General features: G+C 37.9%; 1 protein-coding gene across 8 annotated transcripts in view; it reads right to left on the reverse strand.

Annotated features, from left to right (window-relative positions):
• Positions 1 to 20,763, reverse strand: part of YAP1 (Yes1 associated transcriptional regulator) — an 88,212-nt gene that overhangs the window by 13,870 nt on the left and 53,579 nt on the right. The window contains exons 4-6 of one of the 8 annotated variants that reach the window (XM_048078174.2): positions 17,911 to 18,024; positions 5,659 to 5,852; positions 4,090 to 4,137 (exon numbers count right to left, since the gene is read on the reverse strand). In XM_048078174.2, the coding sequence (XP_047934131.1) occupies positions 4,090 to 4,137; positions 5,659 to 5,852; positions 17,911 to 18,024 (356 nt within the window). The remainder of the gene's footprint in view (positions 1 to 4,089; positions 4,138 to 5,658; positions 5,853 to 17,910; positions 18,025 to 20,763) is intronic. The other 7 variants (XM_048078175.2, XM_048078178.2, XM_048078179.2 and 4 more) reach the window with 7 other exon arrangements.

The following is a 20,763-nucleotide window of genomic DNA, read 5'->3' on the forward strand; positions in this document are numbered from 1 at the left end:
CTTCAGATAACAGATGGATGGCTGAGAAGAGACAGAATGTCAATGGACAACACTGGGATTCACTAGGAAACAAAAGAAACATTTTAAATCATAGTGAAAATGGTGTGCATAAAAGTGTATCTTAAGTTAAAATAAACACATGAAATTTAAAGCCATAAAACTGAAATGTATCAACAATACAACGTATCTGAATCTTGCTTTAAACTCCACAACATTTTTCAAGACCCAACAATAACTGCACTCTAGTTCACTCCCTAAAAAAAAAAAAGCTGCAAGTCAGCAGCTTAATACAATACCATAATACTTAACCATCATATACAAATTTATGGTATTGCCTTTTTTTTCTAATGACAAATTACATGGGAAAAAAATAAGTGCTCAGTAATACTTCCAGCTTCTCTAGCACCATATAAGTTGTCTGCAAAATTTAAAAGTGGACTTGTTTTTAATGCTGCCTTCCATGCTTTCTGGAAAACATCACAAATCTGACAATAACACATCTTTATATCGGTATATGTACAAACTGACCACCAGCTAAAATGGAGACAAAATTAATTAAAGGACACTGAAATAGCTTTCAAAACCAGCATCTATTTACCACCGTAAGTGCTTATACTTTATGCAGGTAGGAGCAAATATCAAACAAGAACAAGCGATTCAGAAAACAGTGAGAGACTGGCCAAGTGTCTTTGCAGATTCTTCTAAGAACAGAGGAGTTTCCAGAATGTCCCTCATATGTTGGTAACAAATAAGCCTGGGGCAACAGAACAAGAATGTGAGAGAGGTACTTAATAAAATAAAAAGGATCAAAAAAAATGAAACGATGAACACAGAGCACATTCCAGGTATGCAGAACTACCAAGAAAGCAGCACAGAGATAACAGAAAGGTAACTCAGAAGGCAGAACTGAGCAGACTGGGCAGGGCGTGGGGCAGTATCTGGTTCCAAGACAGGGCTCTTCATTCAGTGCTGAGAACAAGCAGCAGATATGAAATAAGCAAGCATACCCAGAGGAGCCTAGCACATAGGCAGCTATGTATTAAGCTGATCTGACTAGCAAATACCTCAATATCAGTGGCAGACAAATAAGAAATCTTCCAGTCTTATCGCAAGTAAGTAGTCTGCATAACATCCAAGAATAACACCATCAGTTCCTCAACATTATTTGCCTCTTTCTTTTTCCATTGTATACTGGTAGACAAGGAATCTGTTACCCAGTTATCTGGCCAATTTTATGATTTATGCACAAGCTGGCTGACAGTAGGTGAGATGCTGACAACTGGATGCTAAATGCAGGAAACTACTGGAGGCAGGGAGAAGTCAAGTCGCTCAATCTTGTAACTAAGACAGGTATGCATCCTTAGGATGGTTCACAGATAATTCACGATGAGAATAATTAAGTGAACAGATGCTTGCTGTTTTCAAATTCCTTGGATGTAGCAACAGCCAAGAGTACTTATTAATACACAGTAAATATGGAAGTCAACTTTTGCTTCAAATACCTTTGCCTTGGACATTTTCAGAAGTATAATAAATATGTCCTCATTCAAACAAGAAGAGTATATTACAGAACTTACTACAGAAGATGAAGCTGAGCAATTGTTTCACCTTTCCAGGAGGCACTTAAGTACTAAGACCTCCGTACTTAACACTGAGCATTACTACAGGATACTACAGTATGATGGCAGAGAAAAACTAGCAAGGACACAACATTCACCCAGAACCAGAAAACCTGACCAAAGAGAGAGAACAACTTTGTATCCAAGTTAGGTTGACAAAAACCTCAAGAAGGAAGAAGAGGTTGGGCGAGATGTAAGATGTTAGTCTAGATGACCTCCCTGAGTCCCTTCCAACCTATCTGATGCTATGATTAAGAAAAGCTCAGAGTTGAGTTGAAAAACATTCCTCAGCGTTCATTCATATAAGAGATATTTCATGAAAGACAAGCTTCAAGAATGCCAGTGTGAGAAATTTAGTAACAAAAGCCATTATTCTTCCCTCAAATGCAAATTTATTATCATAACGCAGAAAACTCCTCTAAGCTTCATGAATTTTATTCACAAGGGAATGTATCTGTCAACAAGTTGACTGAAGAAGTGTTATTTCTCTGCAGATTTTCCAGATTCACTAGGTTGACTTGACCAGATGTACATATTAGGACTTCAATAATAGCACCATTAGAGAAGACAGACAACATTTGATCCTGTAGCGTAAGGCCTCAAGAAACATTTAGAAAACAATTTAGAAAACTCCTTGTTCCACATGGACACTATGTTATTGAAGTGGCAAATGAAAGCACAGAAAACACATCCAGGTGATGTGACATGAATAAGCTAACATAACAGAACTAAAAGTTGACATGGTTGCATATTTTTCTATCAGATCACTCAAAAGACAGCTTGGCTCATTATCAACTGCAGACTGATCAGTCAAGTGAGTGAGTATACATGGGATCCTGGTATGAAGCCACTTTAAATGTAACTGGAATTCTGATTTTTGCTTAAGTCCTTTCACTGGTTCCCCACCCAACCCAAAAAAAATGAGTGATCAATAACTCGCAAATGTGTATCAATAAGGTCCCTTGAGCTTTTGTAGCTTTTCAGTTCTTTAAGCCAGAATTTCACTAAGTTCAAGAAATCTGATCTTTTTGAGTTAAGTGTGAAACCGATTCCAAAGACTCCCATTTGCTGCATATTTTTAAGTTGGCAACAGGAAGAAGTAGTTACCGTGGAAGGGGGAACAACAATATGATAGGGTTTCAGGCATACCAGGAAACACAGAATACAGTTTTGGCATTTAGTAAGAAAAGCATCCCTTCTGAATGACTTAATTGTAGCAGAAGATAAGATGTTTCCAAGTGGTGTGAAGGAGGGTGCTTCTCTGCTTATTTCCTTCTATACCTGCAATTCTTAAGTCATTTTTTTCTTCTCTTTCATAACAGGATCTAATATTGATCAATGAGAGCATTATGTGGTTAATGCTCTGTAAAAGAATAAAATAGTTGGATAATGATTACATCTCAGGTTCGGTTTTAGAGCTTCACTTACACCGCCAAACAAGAAAGATTTTTTTCAGGGTATCAGTATTGTTTTTGTTTGTTTAAGTCCGAGTTTCTTGTTTTGAAGATGATCTTCTCAGATGAACTAGTAATGTACAAATTCTACAGTACACTTCAGAATGCAATAGTATACCAGTACTCATGACTTCCAAACACAGGACACTTTCTTCTATTCTGGTTTTCTTACAGAGTGCATAATACTGTTTTTCTTAGAAATACGAAGTACAATACAAGCCAATATAAATATTGTCCTAAGAACCAGTAGATTAAGAATAATGTTAGCAATAGCAAGCAAGAAGCTCTCCGAATGTATTCATAAATCCACCCTTTCAGGGATTCATTCCATATTCAACTTCTTAAGCATTCAAAAGAAGTCCACATTCAACTATTTATTGTGCTACAATTTTGACCATTTTCATTTGCTCTGAGCTTGGAAGTCTTTTGTTTCCAATAAAGAAAAATGTATCTGTGCAGGAGTCTGCAAGTATCAAAATGGAGTAATTATATATTATAACCCCACAGCAATTTTTTTTTTAGTCTAATCTATTAAATAATTATTACACTGCACATGTTTAAAAGTCATAAATATTTTAAGTGAATTTTTATTAACTGATTTACAGATATTCTCCTTTAAGATCATACCTGTTTAAGCAAACTGGTAAGAACATCCATATGAACAGTATTTAAAAGTCACAAACTACTACCTTCGAAATAATGGGAGGTTTGCTTTAGATATACATCTTGACATCAGGACTGGAACAGCAGTATCTTCAAGAATGCTAAATAGGAAGGTTGTTTTCAATGCAGAAAAACGTGCAATGAATTCCTCATTTGCTTTTAAATATTGATATAAAGTTGTGGTAATGCTGCACTCAAAAACAATTTTAGGGTTGTGATCAGAGAAGTGGTTCAAAAACATGTATGGCAGAGCTTGTTTTTTTTTCTTAGAATGCCTCTATGTAGCGAAGTTCCTCTGCTAGCCTAAAGCTTTCATGTTTCTAATTATGCTGAAACATCAGTTAAGAGCCTACCTGATGTTTTGGAGAATTTGCTGTGCTGGGATTGATATTCCGCAATGCCTAAGAGTAAAAATAAGATGGATAAAAATTACTTTAGCTGCATGGTTTGCCTATGCAGGCTGTCTTATAAACACCATCTTGTAGTATCAAGCCCCCAAGACAGGCCAGATCAGACAGGATAAAGGAGTTAAGAAACTATGAAAATCGTGACACAGTGAAACAAAACTTACAGATTTACCAAGGATGAGTATTTGACAGAAAAGCTGGATGACCAGGGAGAACAACATGAAGGGAATTGGCTGTCACCTGGTCCAAAGTTAGTCAGGTTTTCAATGACAACTGAGGTAAGAAGAAAATTAGAAGGCCTACCTAGAAGCATGCTAGCACAGGGTAAAATGTTTGTTGGTGGATTAATAGCAAAGCAAGAACAGCAGAGGCCCAGATGCTTAAGCGTAGAAAGTCCTGATGCCATCTTTGCCATGTATTCTTACCTAGAGTACTATAAAAAGTAACAGCTTTAAAGATGACCCATCTGATACCAAGAGATGCTGAAGATTCCTACAAAAACAAGCCTTGACTACAAAAGAGATAACACAAGTCAGATTCCAGGACAGAATACTGTAGGTGATGAAGAAATAGAAGAGCTGTCTTTGAGGACTTTAAGATATTATCCTCTCCTGATACAAGGCCCATCACCCAAAGTGAAAAGGGAACAGGGTAAGATTTTAAAAGGTTTTCCTCAAAGAAAAGATTAGTGCTTTCTTCGACAGTGTCAAAAAAAAAAAAAAGACACACCAAAGAATATCTTAAATATCTAGCACAGATGGCAGTCACCTCTTCTAAAACATTCAGATGGAAAAGTAGAAGCAGAAGGCTTAAACAAAGTGAAAAGTCAAGCCCGAATTCAGGATCCAGAGATTCCAACATCCAGAGCTACACTTTGACATTCTCTATGGCAATACTTATACAGTAGAAAAACACTAAAAGGAATAGCTTGCAGCCTAACTGTGAAGTTTGAGATTCCTCATCATAAGAAAAACCACAGGTTCAAAACGCAGCATGAGTGATTCAGTTGTTCCATGCTCCCGTCCACTGTTAAACAGATGAGATTTTAGCAACAAGCTGTCTCCTCAATGTATCTTATATAAACTGTAAAAGTGCCTCGGAATCCTACAGACATGTTATGAAAGTGAAAGACTTTCCTCCACTTAAAAGGGAGAACTAAAGCAACTGTGGGAACCAACTTCTTCTTTTTGCATGACTCAGAACTCAGTGAGTATGAAATATATTCTCAAGAGGAATCTCCAATCAGATCAACAGTCCATGATGTCGTCCTAAAGCAGAAACCTGCTCTCAGAAAGTTTTGTTAGAGAGGGAGGAAAGCAAAATCCTTCAGTGTGATAAGTCAGATGCTTTCACTACCAAGCTGACACCAGTAACAGAATGACTTCAGACCCTTTTATATCTCAAAGCTTTTTGTACAGTCACTGGTCTTTAAGGCTCCCTGAAACATCAACTTAGCCAAAACAAAACAAAACGTAACATAACATACAAAAGAAATAGTGGAAGTAGGTGTCTAACCTGTGGCCTCACCTGCCGAAGCAGTTCTTGATGCTTCAGTCTCAGCCTTTCCTTCTCCATCTGTAGCTGCTGAAGTCTCATCTGTTGCTGCTGATTGGAGCTACTCCCACCCATCACACCACCTTGGGGACTCTGAGGAGCCAGAGGGGGTGGCTGTTTCACTGGAGCACTTTGGCTGATTCGCTGATTCATGGCTAAGGAACCAAAACAATAAGCATTTAAAAATAAAATTCAAACAGATACAGAACAAGTATTATCCTAAGAAAACACATATTAAAAAAGTACAAGTGCCAACAACACAAAACATGTAACTATACTGATTTTCAGTGTGAAATGTATGCTCATATGTATTGTTCCTGTGAAATTAATGCAACCTTCTCAAATTTAAGAGCACATACTTGTTCTAAAAGCTTCTGAAAACAGAGTTAAACACGCAAGCTGGTGAACATTCTCAAAGTGGTAGTGAAATATTTCAATTTGAATGTTCTCTTCTTAACAAACTATTCTCAATTTAGAAACAAATAATACAAAATCACTTGTTCACATGAAATCTTAAAATTGCTAAGCTTGAGAACACACAGGATGACAAAACAGATCATCACACTTATATCCAGCTACATTTGATTACAGGCTACCACTCTTCCTGATGTGATGCAGCTCATCCAACAATCACTCATATCCTTGTCACAAGTTTTGAGTATTATAGGCTCCAGTTAGGACATCCTGACACACAAAATTAGAGCTGGTACAGAAATGGCAGATGAATTACGCAGCCACATATACTACCATTTGCACAGGAAACATTTTACTAATGCTTTGTTTTCGTCTTCCCCACAAAGGCTATGTGGTACACCTTTCTTGTGCGACTAATATGTGAGAGCCAATCTCCCCTTCCCCAGGAAAGCAACATCTAACAATTTTGTTTTATAAAATAATGCATCTACTTGACAGACCTGCTCCCCCGCTAACCTGTTCCCCTCAAGAGACCAGTATGGTTAAAGTCAGAGGCACTGGAGTTCCTATAGAGGAGCAAAAGGCTGGGAAAGGCTGATATATAATAAGGGCATGATTTTCAGAGACTTTCACTTTTGGAATTAGCTCCACTTCTTGCTTGGAACAGCCTGAATCTGTTAACATTCACAATATGCTGCACAATGCATTTGTTGAAGCAGTAATGGGAGAGGTAGGATTTTTTTTCTGGGAATGAGGATTATGGTTTATGGGAACTAAGAAAAAAAGGAGTGAGCTTCTACTTAGGATGACAGGCTGCTTTGGTGCAAAGAAAACCATCTGGTGTCTTAGTTTGAATTAATGTTTTCATCATATAAAAAGGATTCCTGGAACACTAACACTTAACTATTTTAAGAAAGGAGCATTATCTCAAAGAATTGGTATCACCTTTTCCTCTGAAAAGCCCTTCACTCTGCACTGTCTTTTGAGTGTTCAGCTTAAGGTATAGAAGTGCCTTTGTTTTAATTCTAAATACATTTATCTCATAATAACAATAACAATGGTCGTTGCTTCACAGCTTGTCTTTCCATTGAGAGGTAATGCATGAGGAAATGCTGTAGTTCTTGCTATACTGAGAACAGAAGAGACAAGAAAAAAATTCAAGAACAGTTAGTCAACTCTCTAGTTTACCTTTTTTACTATTCCATATGGTGCTCATGTCCGGCACTGAGTCAATATTTTAATGGAATGGTGTGACACTCTTTCATGGGTCAAGTAAAAAGAAAATGAAGTGTTGAATAGCTTGAAATAATTTGAAGTAATGTTTCATACATATGATCACAAATAAGACATAACTTCCTGTAAGGTAAGTGAATACATGAAGCAGGAATAGAAACTGGATCAAAGTGCAAGTAGAAAATACACAGTGAACACAAAAAAGAGCTGGATATTCAACTACAACCTGCAAGTCCCATCCTGACTCAGTGAAAAAGAAAAAAAGAGGGAGAAATTGAAGATGCTGTGAATAAAGCTTAAAATAAAGCAGGTGTTGTTGTGAGACATCCAGCATCTGAACTGTGTTCAGCTCTGGGGCCCCCAGCGCAAGAAGGATGTGGAAGTGTTAGAACGAGTCCAGAGGAGGCCACGAGAATGACCAGAGGGCTGGAGCACCTCTCCTGTGAAGACAGGCTGAGGGAGTTGGGGTTGTTCAGCCTGGAGAAGAGAAGGCTCTGGGGAGACCTTACAGCAGCCTGCCAGTACCTAAAGGGGGCTACAGGAAAGCTGGGGAGGGACTCTTTGTCAGGGGGTGTAGGGAGAGGACTAGGGGGAATGGATTTAAACTACCAGAGAGTACACTTAGATTAGATATAAGGAAGACATTCTTTTCTGTGAGGGTGGTGAGGCCTGGCACAGGTTGCTCAGAGAAGCTGTGGATGCCCCATCCCTGGGGGTGTTCAAGGCCAGGCTGGATGGGGCCTTGGCCAGCCTGATCTAGTGGGTGGCATCCCTGCCTATGGCAAGGGATTTTGAATTAGATGATCTTTAAGGTCCCTTCCAACCCAAACCATTCTGTGATTCAGGAAGAAGTGACCAGGAACTGCCAACCAACCAGCTGTGCAATGTGGGCTATGATCTCTAGTCCAGAAACAGGACTGCTTGTTCCTCTACTGCACAGGACACAGAAGGTTTCATATGCCCCAAAACATCAGAAACTGCTAAACGGAAGTTTCAACAGCACCAACAGCTGTCCTATAAAGGATGTGAGCCATGACCTAACACAAGATCCAAGAGCTCCTCTGGGCAGTCTCTACTGGAAGACCAACAGCAGTTAGGCTACCTTCGTTTTCCAACCTAGGGCAAAGCTGAAAGTAGAGACAGCGATGCAAAAAGGCAGCCCATCTAGCAGCTCTAGACAAGCTGGACATGACACTACTAGACTGAGGAACACATCTTTTTTTTTTTTACCCAGAATCGGACAACCGAAAACAGTATCTTTCTCCTGCTACTAGCTAATTCTGTAACTCAGGCAGAAGTCTGTGCTGTGCTTCAGAAGTTCCAGGATTCAAACCCTGTTATTAAACAAGATGGAAGGTCAATTACAGTTGAAAGTAAAGAGGGACAAAGGTTAGAAGATTACGACTACCTACAAAATCACCTGAAAAAAAGGTAATCTAAGTTGAAAGCAAACTACCTAGCTTGTAAAAATTAAGTACCTAAAAGTTGAAGAATGTCAATTCTCATTTGGTTAAAAAGGCCATTTTTACGGTCTAGTCTCCAATTGCATAATCCTGGTTTCCAAAGTCCCCGCCTCATGCAATTCACAGGCAAGTCATGTTACCAATAACCTCACATACACTCAACAGTTTGTAACCTCAGTCAAACATAAATGTGGATTATTGACATCCCTTCAACATGTTTGAAATTTGTTTTTCCTGCATGCAACATACAAGTACTACTTCCATCAGTCTCTTTTCCACTAATACGCAGCTTCGGGAATCGTTTTCCTCTCGCGTCAAATTTTTCATGTTTTATATACCTGTATCTTTCTGACATCTGCTTGTATTACTCCTGCTCAGCCCGATCAAAGTTTGCTCCATTTTTCCTATCTATTGACTTTGCAATTTAAGCCGTAAGAAATCAAGTTTGTCTGACACTTTTCATTTTATTCCATCACCCTAGATCCCTGAAATACCTTGTAATGATTTTTTTCTAACTAGAAATGTATTTTAAAAAGAATACCACAAACTACTGATACATAAGTGTATAATATTAATATTCAACAATAAATACATAGGGAAAAATATGTGATTTGGTGACTTCAGAAACTGAACCTAAAATCTAGTTTCTAAATTTTTGTTCAGGTACTCACTAAAAATATTTTTCAAGCATTTTACTGTTTGAAGAATGTAAGAATAAAAGACTTTAAAATTGGCAAGATTTTAGAACTGTTCTCTTAACAGATCATAAAGATATTTTCATGTAAGGGGACTATTTTACGTATGAAATTAAAGTTTGGAGATTAAAATAGACTCAATAAAACTCAATTGGCAAATACATCCAAGAGAAGAACCAGTGGAAGAAAAAAACCACTACTACCATCAGCCTTCTTGGCTGATTACATGATTATGCAATCTTCAAGGTAAACAAAGAAGAACGTAGTTTTCTACCATTTCCAATACATTATTTAACTAAAAAGGGGAAAAAACATCTTGTTTCAAGTGACAGGGAAAAAACAGGTGCTTTGAAGTTGTTTTGTGTGTGTGCATGCATATGTGTGTTTTTTGTTTAATTCTCAATTCTCCATCCATTACTTACTAGGGACATGACTATAGAAATTTGCACTAGATAATATGCTTATCAGTGAGATCTCATATATGCACATTTAATTTTTTCACACCTCACAGGTTTGTCATGATCCAGACACACGCAGCTCTTTTTAAATACCTTGAATTCAAAGGCAAAGAACTTCATTTATCTATAAGAGTTAGGACTTCTCAGTTTTCTGATGCACCCTGTTCCTTACCTTCCATGGGTATGGAAAGCATTTAAATAAGGGGCTCTGCACCCACACAGTGAAGGCTGCAAAGACCTCACAGGCAGAGGAGGAACAAACAAGTCTTTGTTTCTAGAAGAGGGGAATTGGAAAGAGGAGGAGGAGGGGCAGACAAGTTAAAAAACACGGGCAACTTAAGACAATAAAAAAGATCGTGCAGTCCTGTAATATGGCTTAGATTCACAATCTGCAGAATGCAGTCAATCATAATAGCTGCAATATGCTTTTGAGAACAGTTTAAGAATTAGTGGTCTTCAAATGTTATACGTTGAACGTTCTACTACCTAAACTCAACAGCAAAAAGCCTGTTCTGTACTGTAGCAGATAATACTTGACAGTTACTGAAAGGAGTTTAGACTGCTGTCTATATCCTTAATGGAAAAAAACAGAGAAACAATTACCAGGCATTGGTGCTAAAGAGAAAAGGCCAGCATATTGGTAACAACTCAAACATAAAAGGCTAATTCTCTCCCGAGATCCTATGCCAATTTAAATCACATCCCAAGGCACTGACAGTTTGCAGCAACACAGTACCTTGCACAGTACCATCACATGCAAACACTGTTGTAGAGCACCCTTGCTGGTTACGAGACCCAGCTGAATGTCTGAGGGTCTCCCTTTTGTTTTTATCATTTCACTCTTGAAAACCAAAGCTAATCTCTATCTCCAAATGTAAAGACATTTATTTAAACAAACAAACAAAAGTGCTCAGTATCAGGACAAACTGTAACTTACTGTTCTTAACAGTCAGAATCAATATTTTGTTGAAGGAACTGAAAAAAGAGCACTTTTCCCCTTCAGCTGCACTTGGAAGTTAGACAGTTCTTTGTGGATCTGTTTGGCTATGACTTGGCTTTTTAACGATGCTAACTTGTACCACTGCAACAGAGGCAAAAGTCCTCTGATCAAACTGAAAAGAGCTGTGAAGAAAGTTACCAGCAGGATCTGAAAGAACGAGTCTCGGAAGTAATTAAAGCTTGTTCCAAGTTTTTAAAGAGACTTGGTACAACAATTTCTTGACTTATCAGGATACAAGCCATGTTTCTGAACTGCATTCCTATATTACTTTAAGGAAATCCCAGTTGGTGTTTCCTAATGCTGCTGTTATAATGCAACCTAAAAATCCAGAAAATAAAATATTTTATTGTTTTCAATTCACATTAATCTGAGAATTCGGGAGCTAAAAGTGAGGGGGGAACCCTACATCTTTGCTGCAGTAAACACGCAAGGAAATCTTAGCATCATAGGTAAAAAGAAATATTCACATACTTCAAAGCTAGATTCTTGGTTAAAATGATATATCTGATGAAAGCACTATTACAGAAGCATGGTCAAACTGTGAATTGATTACTCTGCATTTATTATTACTACTCAAATGAAATCAGTATTTTTCTATTTGTTTTTCTATCACTATGGTTCCCACTGATTAAAAAACTATGAATTATAGGTTCTTTCTTTTCTTTTGATAAAGCTGCCGTTGCTTTTTTATGAGTCTTCTTGTATCCTAGAATGCAGGGGTGCCACAGCTTGATTGACCATCGTTAAGACCCTACAGCATCTCCAGACTCCATGCCTGTCAACTGAAGATCTGTCAAAATATATTTCATCAAAGCTGGCCTGCATTTTAGACTAAAGTTTAATCAGCAAAGAGCTATACATAAAGGTATGTTCCCTCACCACATAACACTTCCTGAGTTAATTAGGCCAAAAATGTATGCTTTTGTATAACTTCTCATTTAATTTCTCATTAAATTGTTTTTTCTTTTTTTTTTTAAATGCATGTTTCCTTCAATTCATTTGTTCACTTTTTGAGGTTCACATACCTGATGTAAAAACGTGCACCATTCTTTTTTTTTTTTTTTTTAAATCTCTACTACAAATCCATTAGAAATTATTAAACAGGAGTTATACAACCTGGCAAAAACTGTTACTAAAAAAAAAAATCAGTGTTCTATCAAGAAGCAGTGTAAAACTACATTCTGTATAAGAAACAGAAATCATGTTTCAACACGACTGAATTCAAGGAGGTAAAGAAGAAAGCTAATGCTTCTTTGAATTTTAGATTATGTATGATTAGATATAGAGTACATAATTATTGTATATATATTTAGATTACAGATAAACGATGTGTTCAAAATGATGCACCTTCAATTTCTAACATAGCACGTTCATTAACAGAGAAAAACTGCAGTGCTAGAAGAACATGGTGGAAAAAATGGCCTTATTAAGAGTACAGATTTCTTTTACTGTCAGAGTTGTTCTAGCTATGTTCATCCGCAACAGTGGAGGTATACATTAACTATACTGGCCTAAAGATACCATTACCAACAAATCTTTCTCAAACTGGTTTAAATTATTCTGAAAAGAGCAAGTGTAAACTCATGTAAACCTACTGTCCCAAGAAATCTTCCATAAAAGGTTTTTTCTCCTTTTTATTAGTATACTAAATATTCTACATGAAGTAGTTCACACAGTACTTGTGGGCAGATTTAATGATTTCTTCAATGAACTCCATTCAGTAAAGAGGTCTAAATACATACTGCTTTTGAACAAAACAAGATTTCTGATAGATAATGAACAACTAATAAGCGTTTACTGTCACTACCATTTTATAAGGGCAGCATCTTGAAAACAATGGGATGCTTACCAGTGAAATTTTGTCTGGCTTGCAGATTCACAATGAACTTACTTTGACAGAAGCCACTGGTTCAGTGAAAATTGATGTTGCTCAGTATGTACGCATTCTGACAGTCATACTAAAATAAGTAAGTCTATTCCCCATCCTAAGTGATCTCCTGAAATTGTTCTTCTGCAAAGACAGAAGCAGGAAAGTGAAAAATCTAGTAGCAGACCTCTCAGATGAGTCATATCCATTTTGTTTTGTTTTTAGTGACAGAGCATGTAAAGAAGATATAACATTGAATTTGCAGATCAAAACCAACTGTTGCTCGTGTTCTGCTTTTGCACAAAAATGGAAGGTGGATCTGGAACTCAAAAAATTTGTAAGGCCACTGTGACCAGGCGGCTTCTTTGCGACCAGATAAAAAACTAAAAAAAAAAAGTTCTCCAGGCTAGAGTTCTAGCCCTGTCTTGTCCACAAATCTGCCTCAGTGAGGCTACTACAAGCTAATATGAAGAAACACATATTAAACAATGCGTTAGACAGGTAAGGGATAAGAAAACATTACGGAATACCTCCTTTTAATCTCCTTCAGTAGTCTTGCGCACATCCTTTTTGTTGTTTTAAAGGTATAATGTTCTTGCATTATGAAAGAAGGAAACAAAATCCTGATGTGTATTCTCTGTACTCCAACTGTCATCATTACTCCTTTTCCTACTTGTGTAGTTTAAGCAGCTACTGTACACCACACCCCTGTGGCACTTTCCAGAATGATGTTAAACACTGTCATGCCATCCCCTTCTCCTCATCCAAAATTCATACAGACCTTCACAAAAATCTTAATATGATCCCTAAGTGGGAGCGATAAAATTGTAGCAACGATTTCAATCCAAGGTCACATCTCTTGCTTCATACCCCATTTGGCAGCTCCAAGTATGAAAGAACAGAAGGAAAAAGTCTGGGATATAAAACATTAGTCTGATTGCTAATAACAAACCTCTAAAACTGAAGTTTGGAATAAAATAAGAAAACAAACAGTAATGTGTTATATTCAAATTCCTGCAGAGAGGTTTGCCTAACTTCTCTAATGGAGTACTACATTCAAATGCAAGGCTTGCATTAACTCAATAAAGACACAAATTAAATGCCAGTTTCCAGTATTTTCCCACCTCAAGTTCACCAAAGGCAAATTATTTCTACTTGTGTTTCAAAAACCAGCCCTGCCATCTGCAAACTGAAGTAACAGTTAAAATTCCTTTAACAGTATTTGATATGAAAGCCAACTCTCGGAAACCTGTAGCAATAAAGTTGAATAATTCCAAACTTCAAGTGGTTCTAGGAAATTTAATTTTATAGAAAAAGCAGATGTTCTTCTACTTCAGTAGCTCTGGCCACTCAGAGTGCTTAGCTGACCTGCTTCGCACCAAGACAGTCTGACTATCAAGAAAACATATCAACGCCGCTTGGAAGACCTACAAAAAACATCAGGGTCTGTGAAGAATGAACAATGCACAGTAGCAGAAGCTAGTAAAAGACAAAACATCACAAAACACAAGCTCGACCTGACTATTTCTCTTAAAGACATAACCTTAAAAATAGTAACTTGAAGCCCTTTCCTATGAGGCCTGCAGAGGCACTGCGAAAGGCTGGACAGCATGTTTGTACCAGATGCTCCACTAGCACAAAGAATCCTGCTGACACAGGCCTAAGAAAGCCCCGTCCCAACCCCCATCCTTCAATCCCATCTAATCTAAGATTTGTCTGCACTTGGCATGAGAAGACCCTCCTTTCATATTTCGTCCTCTCCTAGATTTTAAACGTTGTCAATTCTCCTAACTCACAACTGTTCTACTGCCAAATACGTAGCCTTGGAGGATCAACATCTGAGTGAGCCAACAAGACTTCTGTGCCGTTTAAGCGGTGTAGCCAAAGACCTCGGGCCCACTTCAAAGGTGGTAGATTTGGGTCTTCGATCGAAGCTCTTATCTTCAACTTGGAGCACTCAGATTTTAGACTCAGCCTACCTCACAGCACAGTATTCTGACAGAAACTCTTATCTGATGCATTAGTCTTAAAAGTCTGCTTCAAGAAAGAATCCGTATCAGCAGCACCCTTTTTTTTTTTTTTCTGTTTAAAGGCATGAACGCAATACCCAAACTCCCTTTACCAAACAAGTCAGTAGGTATGTCTGCCTAAAACAATTTCTTTAACCTGATCCTCCTTCCTCCCTCTTTTCCAGCCACATTAATGGAAGATTCCAAGCACTACTTTTAAAAAAGTATATGCATACCTACTGGAGAAAATAAAGATGACTACAAAGCTGCCAACTGATGAGCAAAACACAGAGAAATAAGGGCTGTCTCCTTGGAAGCTGGGAATTCAAAAGCAGTTAAGGCAAAAACTCTTCAAACCTTCCATTTCTGAATACTGAAATAGAAGAGTATGTTTGCACATACCATTCAACAGTTTTACTGTTTTCAATGGTTCTTCAGATCAGTCAGAGGGGTACTACTGAGGAAGAAATGAACTTCTTCATTTTCAATTAAAGTTAGTATTGTAATGATCGAAGACTTTACTATAACAGAGGAGAATCCACCTAGGTTCCCTTCAGAAAGTGTTAGTAGACAAAAAAAGTGAAATCCAAGCCCTTATATTAAAACACAGTGACAGAAAAATATGGTGAACTGGGGGGCTGGGAGTGGGGATTTTCAACCTGCATTAAGTATTGAAAGGTAAACTTTTGAGTCATTCGTGGTCTATTTAGGGTCACAGCACTTATTAGTTGAGGATCTCTACATGATAAATAAATGCAAGGCTCACTAAGTTAGCTCTGTCAAACTGATTTTTTCTTCTTTGCTGGAGTGGTTTATGACGGTCACAAGTGAGAAAGCATCAGGAAAAAGAGTCAGTATTTTCTTGGCTTGAATGACAAAAACATAAACCACAATACGATGTGTACAACTTCAGATTTCAAGGAAAACTCCTTCAAGCTCAACAGCAGCTAGCAGCTTGTCTCTATTTGCCGTCACTCTAGATCAGAAGAGCCCACATGCTTTTTTTTTTTTTTCCCTTCTTTCCTGCCCCTTTCAGTTACACTTGAGCTCTTTGACTGAAAAGGTCTGGAACAGATTAAAAGTCCGACCACAAAATAAAGAGCCTTGGCATATACTCAAGCCTGTCTGGGATACACATACACAGTGGGCCCAAAAAGGGAAGCTATGCAGCAAGAAACCCTTATGCAGTCTTTTGGACATTTCTAACTTCTTTCAGTTTAACTGCACAGCCTTCACATTCGAGGGAGTTTCAGTATGCACAAGACAAGTAGCTTTTACCCTTACGGTTAGGCTGCACTATTTACAAAGGAGCAGAACATAGTTCTGAGAAGTAAGATTCATCTCACTCGTGACCTTTGCCAATTAAAGCCTTCCCCCCACACTCCTTTTTAATTCCAGCTGGTATATCCAGCTCATCATCCGAAACTACACGGTAATGCAAAGAAGAGCAAAATGCATATCTTGCAAGATTACTTAAGTGAATATAATTGACCTGCCCATTTTAAATGCAAAAGGCAACATTGATTTTCAAAATGACTGCTTCCTTTTCAGCCTTATTCACATGATTATGTAATTGTGAGTTGCGAATTACCCACACGCTCCTCTTGCAACACGCAAACAGGTCCGCAACTCTGACTGCAGTTAAAGCCAGCATGGACGCTTGCCAAAGCTGACAACCTTCAATATACGCCCCACCTTTGTGCTCAAGTTGCACAGTGGTTCGACCTGTCTACAAACTGGAGAGCAGTTTATAAACAAAGTGTGACAATCTAATGATTTCCATAAGAGCAAACGGATGTTTAATGTGAGCGCTCAAGCCTACAAAACAAAAAAGCTGAAATTTCTAACAGCCATTTCAGAAAAGCAAAACAGAACAGTGACTGTTGAGTTTTGCAGCTCTGTGTTTATATGGCATTCATAGAGTTAATGCCTCTCCCAAAAGGGGCCCACAGTTGTTGTTAGGTCAACCCCTGTAAAGCTTCAAAGGCTTTGTATCCCCTCAGCCTGACCTACTCAGTGATCTGCACACTGTTTTCATTTAGTTGCACCGAGTCCAAAACTAAAGCTTGAAAACCACAATGATTTTTTTTTTTTTTTTTTTTTTTACCCCTACTGTTCCTTCCATGTCTCTGGAAAAGTTAACTGAAATCCAAAAGAGTTGAAAATAGTAAGTTGTTGGGAAAACAAATCGAGGGCAAATTAATGCATCTAACAAAGCTCACACATACAGAGATCATGACTTTAAAGAAAAACTGAAGTTGTAATACCACCTTAAATACATCGGAACAATCCCTTGGACCATCTAGTAAACCAGACTCTTAATGTTATTGCTATTTGTATTCATCAGTGCCAATACTTTACTGAAGTGCTTGCAGCTCTGCTTTTCATATAGATCAAAGAATTGCAAAAAGCTGATACCAGTCCTACTTTGTTACATATTTAGATCTACACCCTGTGATGCCTAATTTAAGTTACTATTTCTATTTTCAATAATAATAGTCTGCTTAGTAGTCTTTACCTCACACAAAGGAGATTCGAGTAGAAACAACACATCTAAACATTTCTCTCTGTATTGTTTAAAACAAAGTTTCATCATGATCATCACTGTGACAAGCTGGAATTATAAGCTGGTATATGTTTCAAGTGTATTTAAATAGCATAAATTATTATTTGAGAATGCCCTCCCTTAGGGTAGTGCAAAGGAAAATAAGTATTTATTTGGGAATTAAAAGATTCTACTGTTGTAAAGAATTGCAAGTTTAAGGGAAGAGTGAACTTGGCTGAGACTGTCTTTAGATAAATCATTTCCGAAGGCCACCGAGTTTGGGAACGGTATGGATCATATGGCAAAATCCCAATACCTAACGTTAGAAACTTTGGTGACATATTCCTACAGGATATATGCTAATCCTTTTTTATATTTTATTTTTACAATAAGAATTTAAATAAGGTCTATGTTTCAAATTAAAAATCTATTTTAATTATAGTATAAAGAGTTTTCAAACTATGCCTGCATAATTAAAGCTAAGTGAACTGAAGCGAATCAAAAATTCTGAAGCGAGATGAACTTTTACCAAAGCGTGGGTCAAGCCTTGGGTCTAGCCAAGATGTTGTCTTGTTCTTATGGTTTATGTAGTAAATTTCTCCATCCTGGGTCATAGCTTGTTCCCATCCATCGGGGAGTGGGCCTGCAATATAGAAGGAAGGAGTTCATGGCGGGCTCTTGTTTGCTCCAGCTGAAATTGATCTAAAAAAAATTCCAACATTTTACATATATAACAGTACATGAAACAAAAGAGTTTCAGGCTCATGTCTAACATTTCTGGGATAAGGACAACGAAATGGCGGGTGGGAAATCAAAGAACAGAAAGCTCTATCATTTTGATTTAGGATTTGGAGTTTTATTTTATAATTTGTTTGCATCCTTTCATATGCTTTTGACACTAGCTTTTGCTATAGCATTATGGTACAAAACCAGCAATAAGTCAAGCCTGCCAGAATGAAACCAGCATGAGCACCAGAAAAAAAGAACAAGCATAGATATTCTACCTTTCATGGGAAAGTTTAGCTAGTGATTAAGGCCCAGCAGCAGCAGCAAGATAATAGTGACAAGTTTCAGAAATACTATTTCCCTGATCCTTCACAAGCAGTTAAAGAAGTGACAAGACTTATTGGCACTTTCTTCACACTGTAACTTGCTGTAAAAGTGTTAAAGGCTTAAGCAAGCACAAACACAAATCTGAAGAACAGGACGCAAAAAAGCAACATAAAGGTAAGAAAACACCAGAAGCAGACAGAAACAAAGCGCTATGACCAGCAGTGATACATCTCTATGTGCAGGAAGGTACATTCAGGGAAACCTACATTTAGGAAATGGTAAAAGGAGTTGTGCGACTGTGTTCAAGAGTCCAAAGCTAACGTCTGAACGCAGAGTCCTGAGGTGTTTCCCTTATATTCCAAACAGCGGCTTTGGAGGAAATAACCTTTCAGTGATCTACAGTTCAGAAAACTCTCATTCCCGTCTCTCTATGATCACGGACATTCACCTATATTTTGCTTAGACCAAAAACTATTCTCTCAACTACGCTCACCCCATGCTATTTAGCAGGTGCTTTACAAATGCATGTTTTAGAATCATATAGATATGGACTTCTGAAATAGCTAAATTAGATACAGGAAAATTTTGCCTCAATTTCTTTAGATTTAAATACAATTTTAAGATGACATAGCGAAAGATCCACTACAAATGTTAAGAATGTACAAGAAATTAGAACAAGACCTGCTCCAGGAAATCATCATATACAACCTCTCTTTCCACAACTCCTCAGCATAACACAGTAACACACTAGCAAAAGCCATCCCTCTGCTAGACTCAGACTGAGACCACTTTGCGTAAGACACATTATCCACAACGATTGTCATTTCACATTGAGATTCAGACATACACCCAGAAATTAAAATATATGCCTGAAATATCGACTATATCCACATTCAAAGTGCATTAGCTCTTTGTCTGTCGTATTGTGCTACTGCTGAAGATTTTAATTGTTTAAAGCCTTGGGAGGGCGGAGGATAGATTTTTTTTGCTTATTCTCAGAAGACATTCCTGGAGGAATGTCAGAGAGTAAAATCATCATTCAATTGCATTTCAGTAATATCCCAAGGCGTAACCAGGACAAGAATTTCTTACTGTAGTCTTTGGCCTAAGAAATCTCCTACAAACTACATTTCTAACTCCCTCCTTTTGGTCCCAAAAGCTATGCCTTTCTCTAGCAAACCCTCTATTCCACTATCAGTGCTACATGCTGCCAAATGAGGAAAACCAGTGATCTAGGCACTGGGTTTTCTTTCCTTACCCTTAATGCTCACAAGCTTTAAATGCTGCATACAAGTAACACCACTACCTCAGCTTTTATCTGAGGCTGTTGAACAGAACAGCAAGAAAGAGTGACAATGCTGGAAAACATTCAAAAATCCTACCACATCCACGGTTAACAGGACTTCTGTGCAGAATTCAAAGCTCAAGTGCAAAGAACCCTGTACTTAGTTACTAGACCCCAAAGGCAGCCAAGCTGATCAGAAGCTATTTTATAAAATAGGTACATGCCCCATATCATCCAACTGTAAAATCTGATGAACTGACAATGTTCCTTGACTGCTGAGCCAACACCCTAGCCATGCGGGCAGACCTTCTAACCACTGTTTGCCTCAGAGTCCTTCAAAGCCACACATCCCTAGAAGATGAAACTCAGCAAGAATATCTCTTTTGAACTGCAAAGCCAAAAACCAGCTGGCTCTAGGAAAAAACAAAACTACCCTTGGGGTATCAGTCCTCTTGAACATTGAGTAAAGTATATTCTGGTCTGGCATGTTTCTTTGTAGAAAGAAAGGATAAAATGCCTTTGAAGCAGGGTGCCAGGAGCTGATCAGTCCACCTACCTCCTGGAAGAATTCTGCTTATTAGATTCAATGATCTGATGAGTATTAGCTTACTAGAGACAAACCTGGCCAAGGTTCTCTTTCTAAATAAAACACACAGCTGCAGACAGGACAAGTAAAGGTCTGTCTGCTCACCTGGCTGTCAGAGTAGCCAGTTGTCCTTATTAAGTGCCATCAACAGCTGCAGAAATAGAAGGTTTGTCCTAGAAGCTTTTGACATTAAGCACTATGTTGCTTTCTACTCTAGCCAGTAAAACGCTCTTGTGTTCTGCTGACATCCCTACATGTTGAAATAGTAGATTAAAAATTGATTTGTACTGCTGTCTATCATGTCTGTGATTCCTATTTAGTTTTGTGAGCAGTTACGAAACCAAACACTTCCAAGTCTGACTGCACTCCTGTGCAATTACATGTCTCCACATCTCCTCCAAAGACTCAGCGGGAACAGAATTCCCAGAATTAGCTTATGTTTTAGGTGACTTGAGTTA

This window comes from Anser cygnoides, chromosome 1 (assembly GCF_040182565.1).
Source record: "Anser cygnoides isolate HZ-2024a breed goose chromosome 1, Taihu_goose_T2T_genome, whole genome shotgun sequence".
NCBI classification, from domain to species: domain Eukaryota; kingdom Metazoa; phylum Chordata; class Aves; order Anseriformes; family Anatidae; genus Anser; species Anser cygnoides.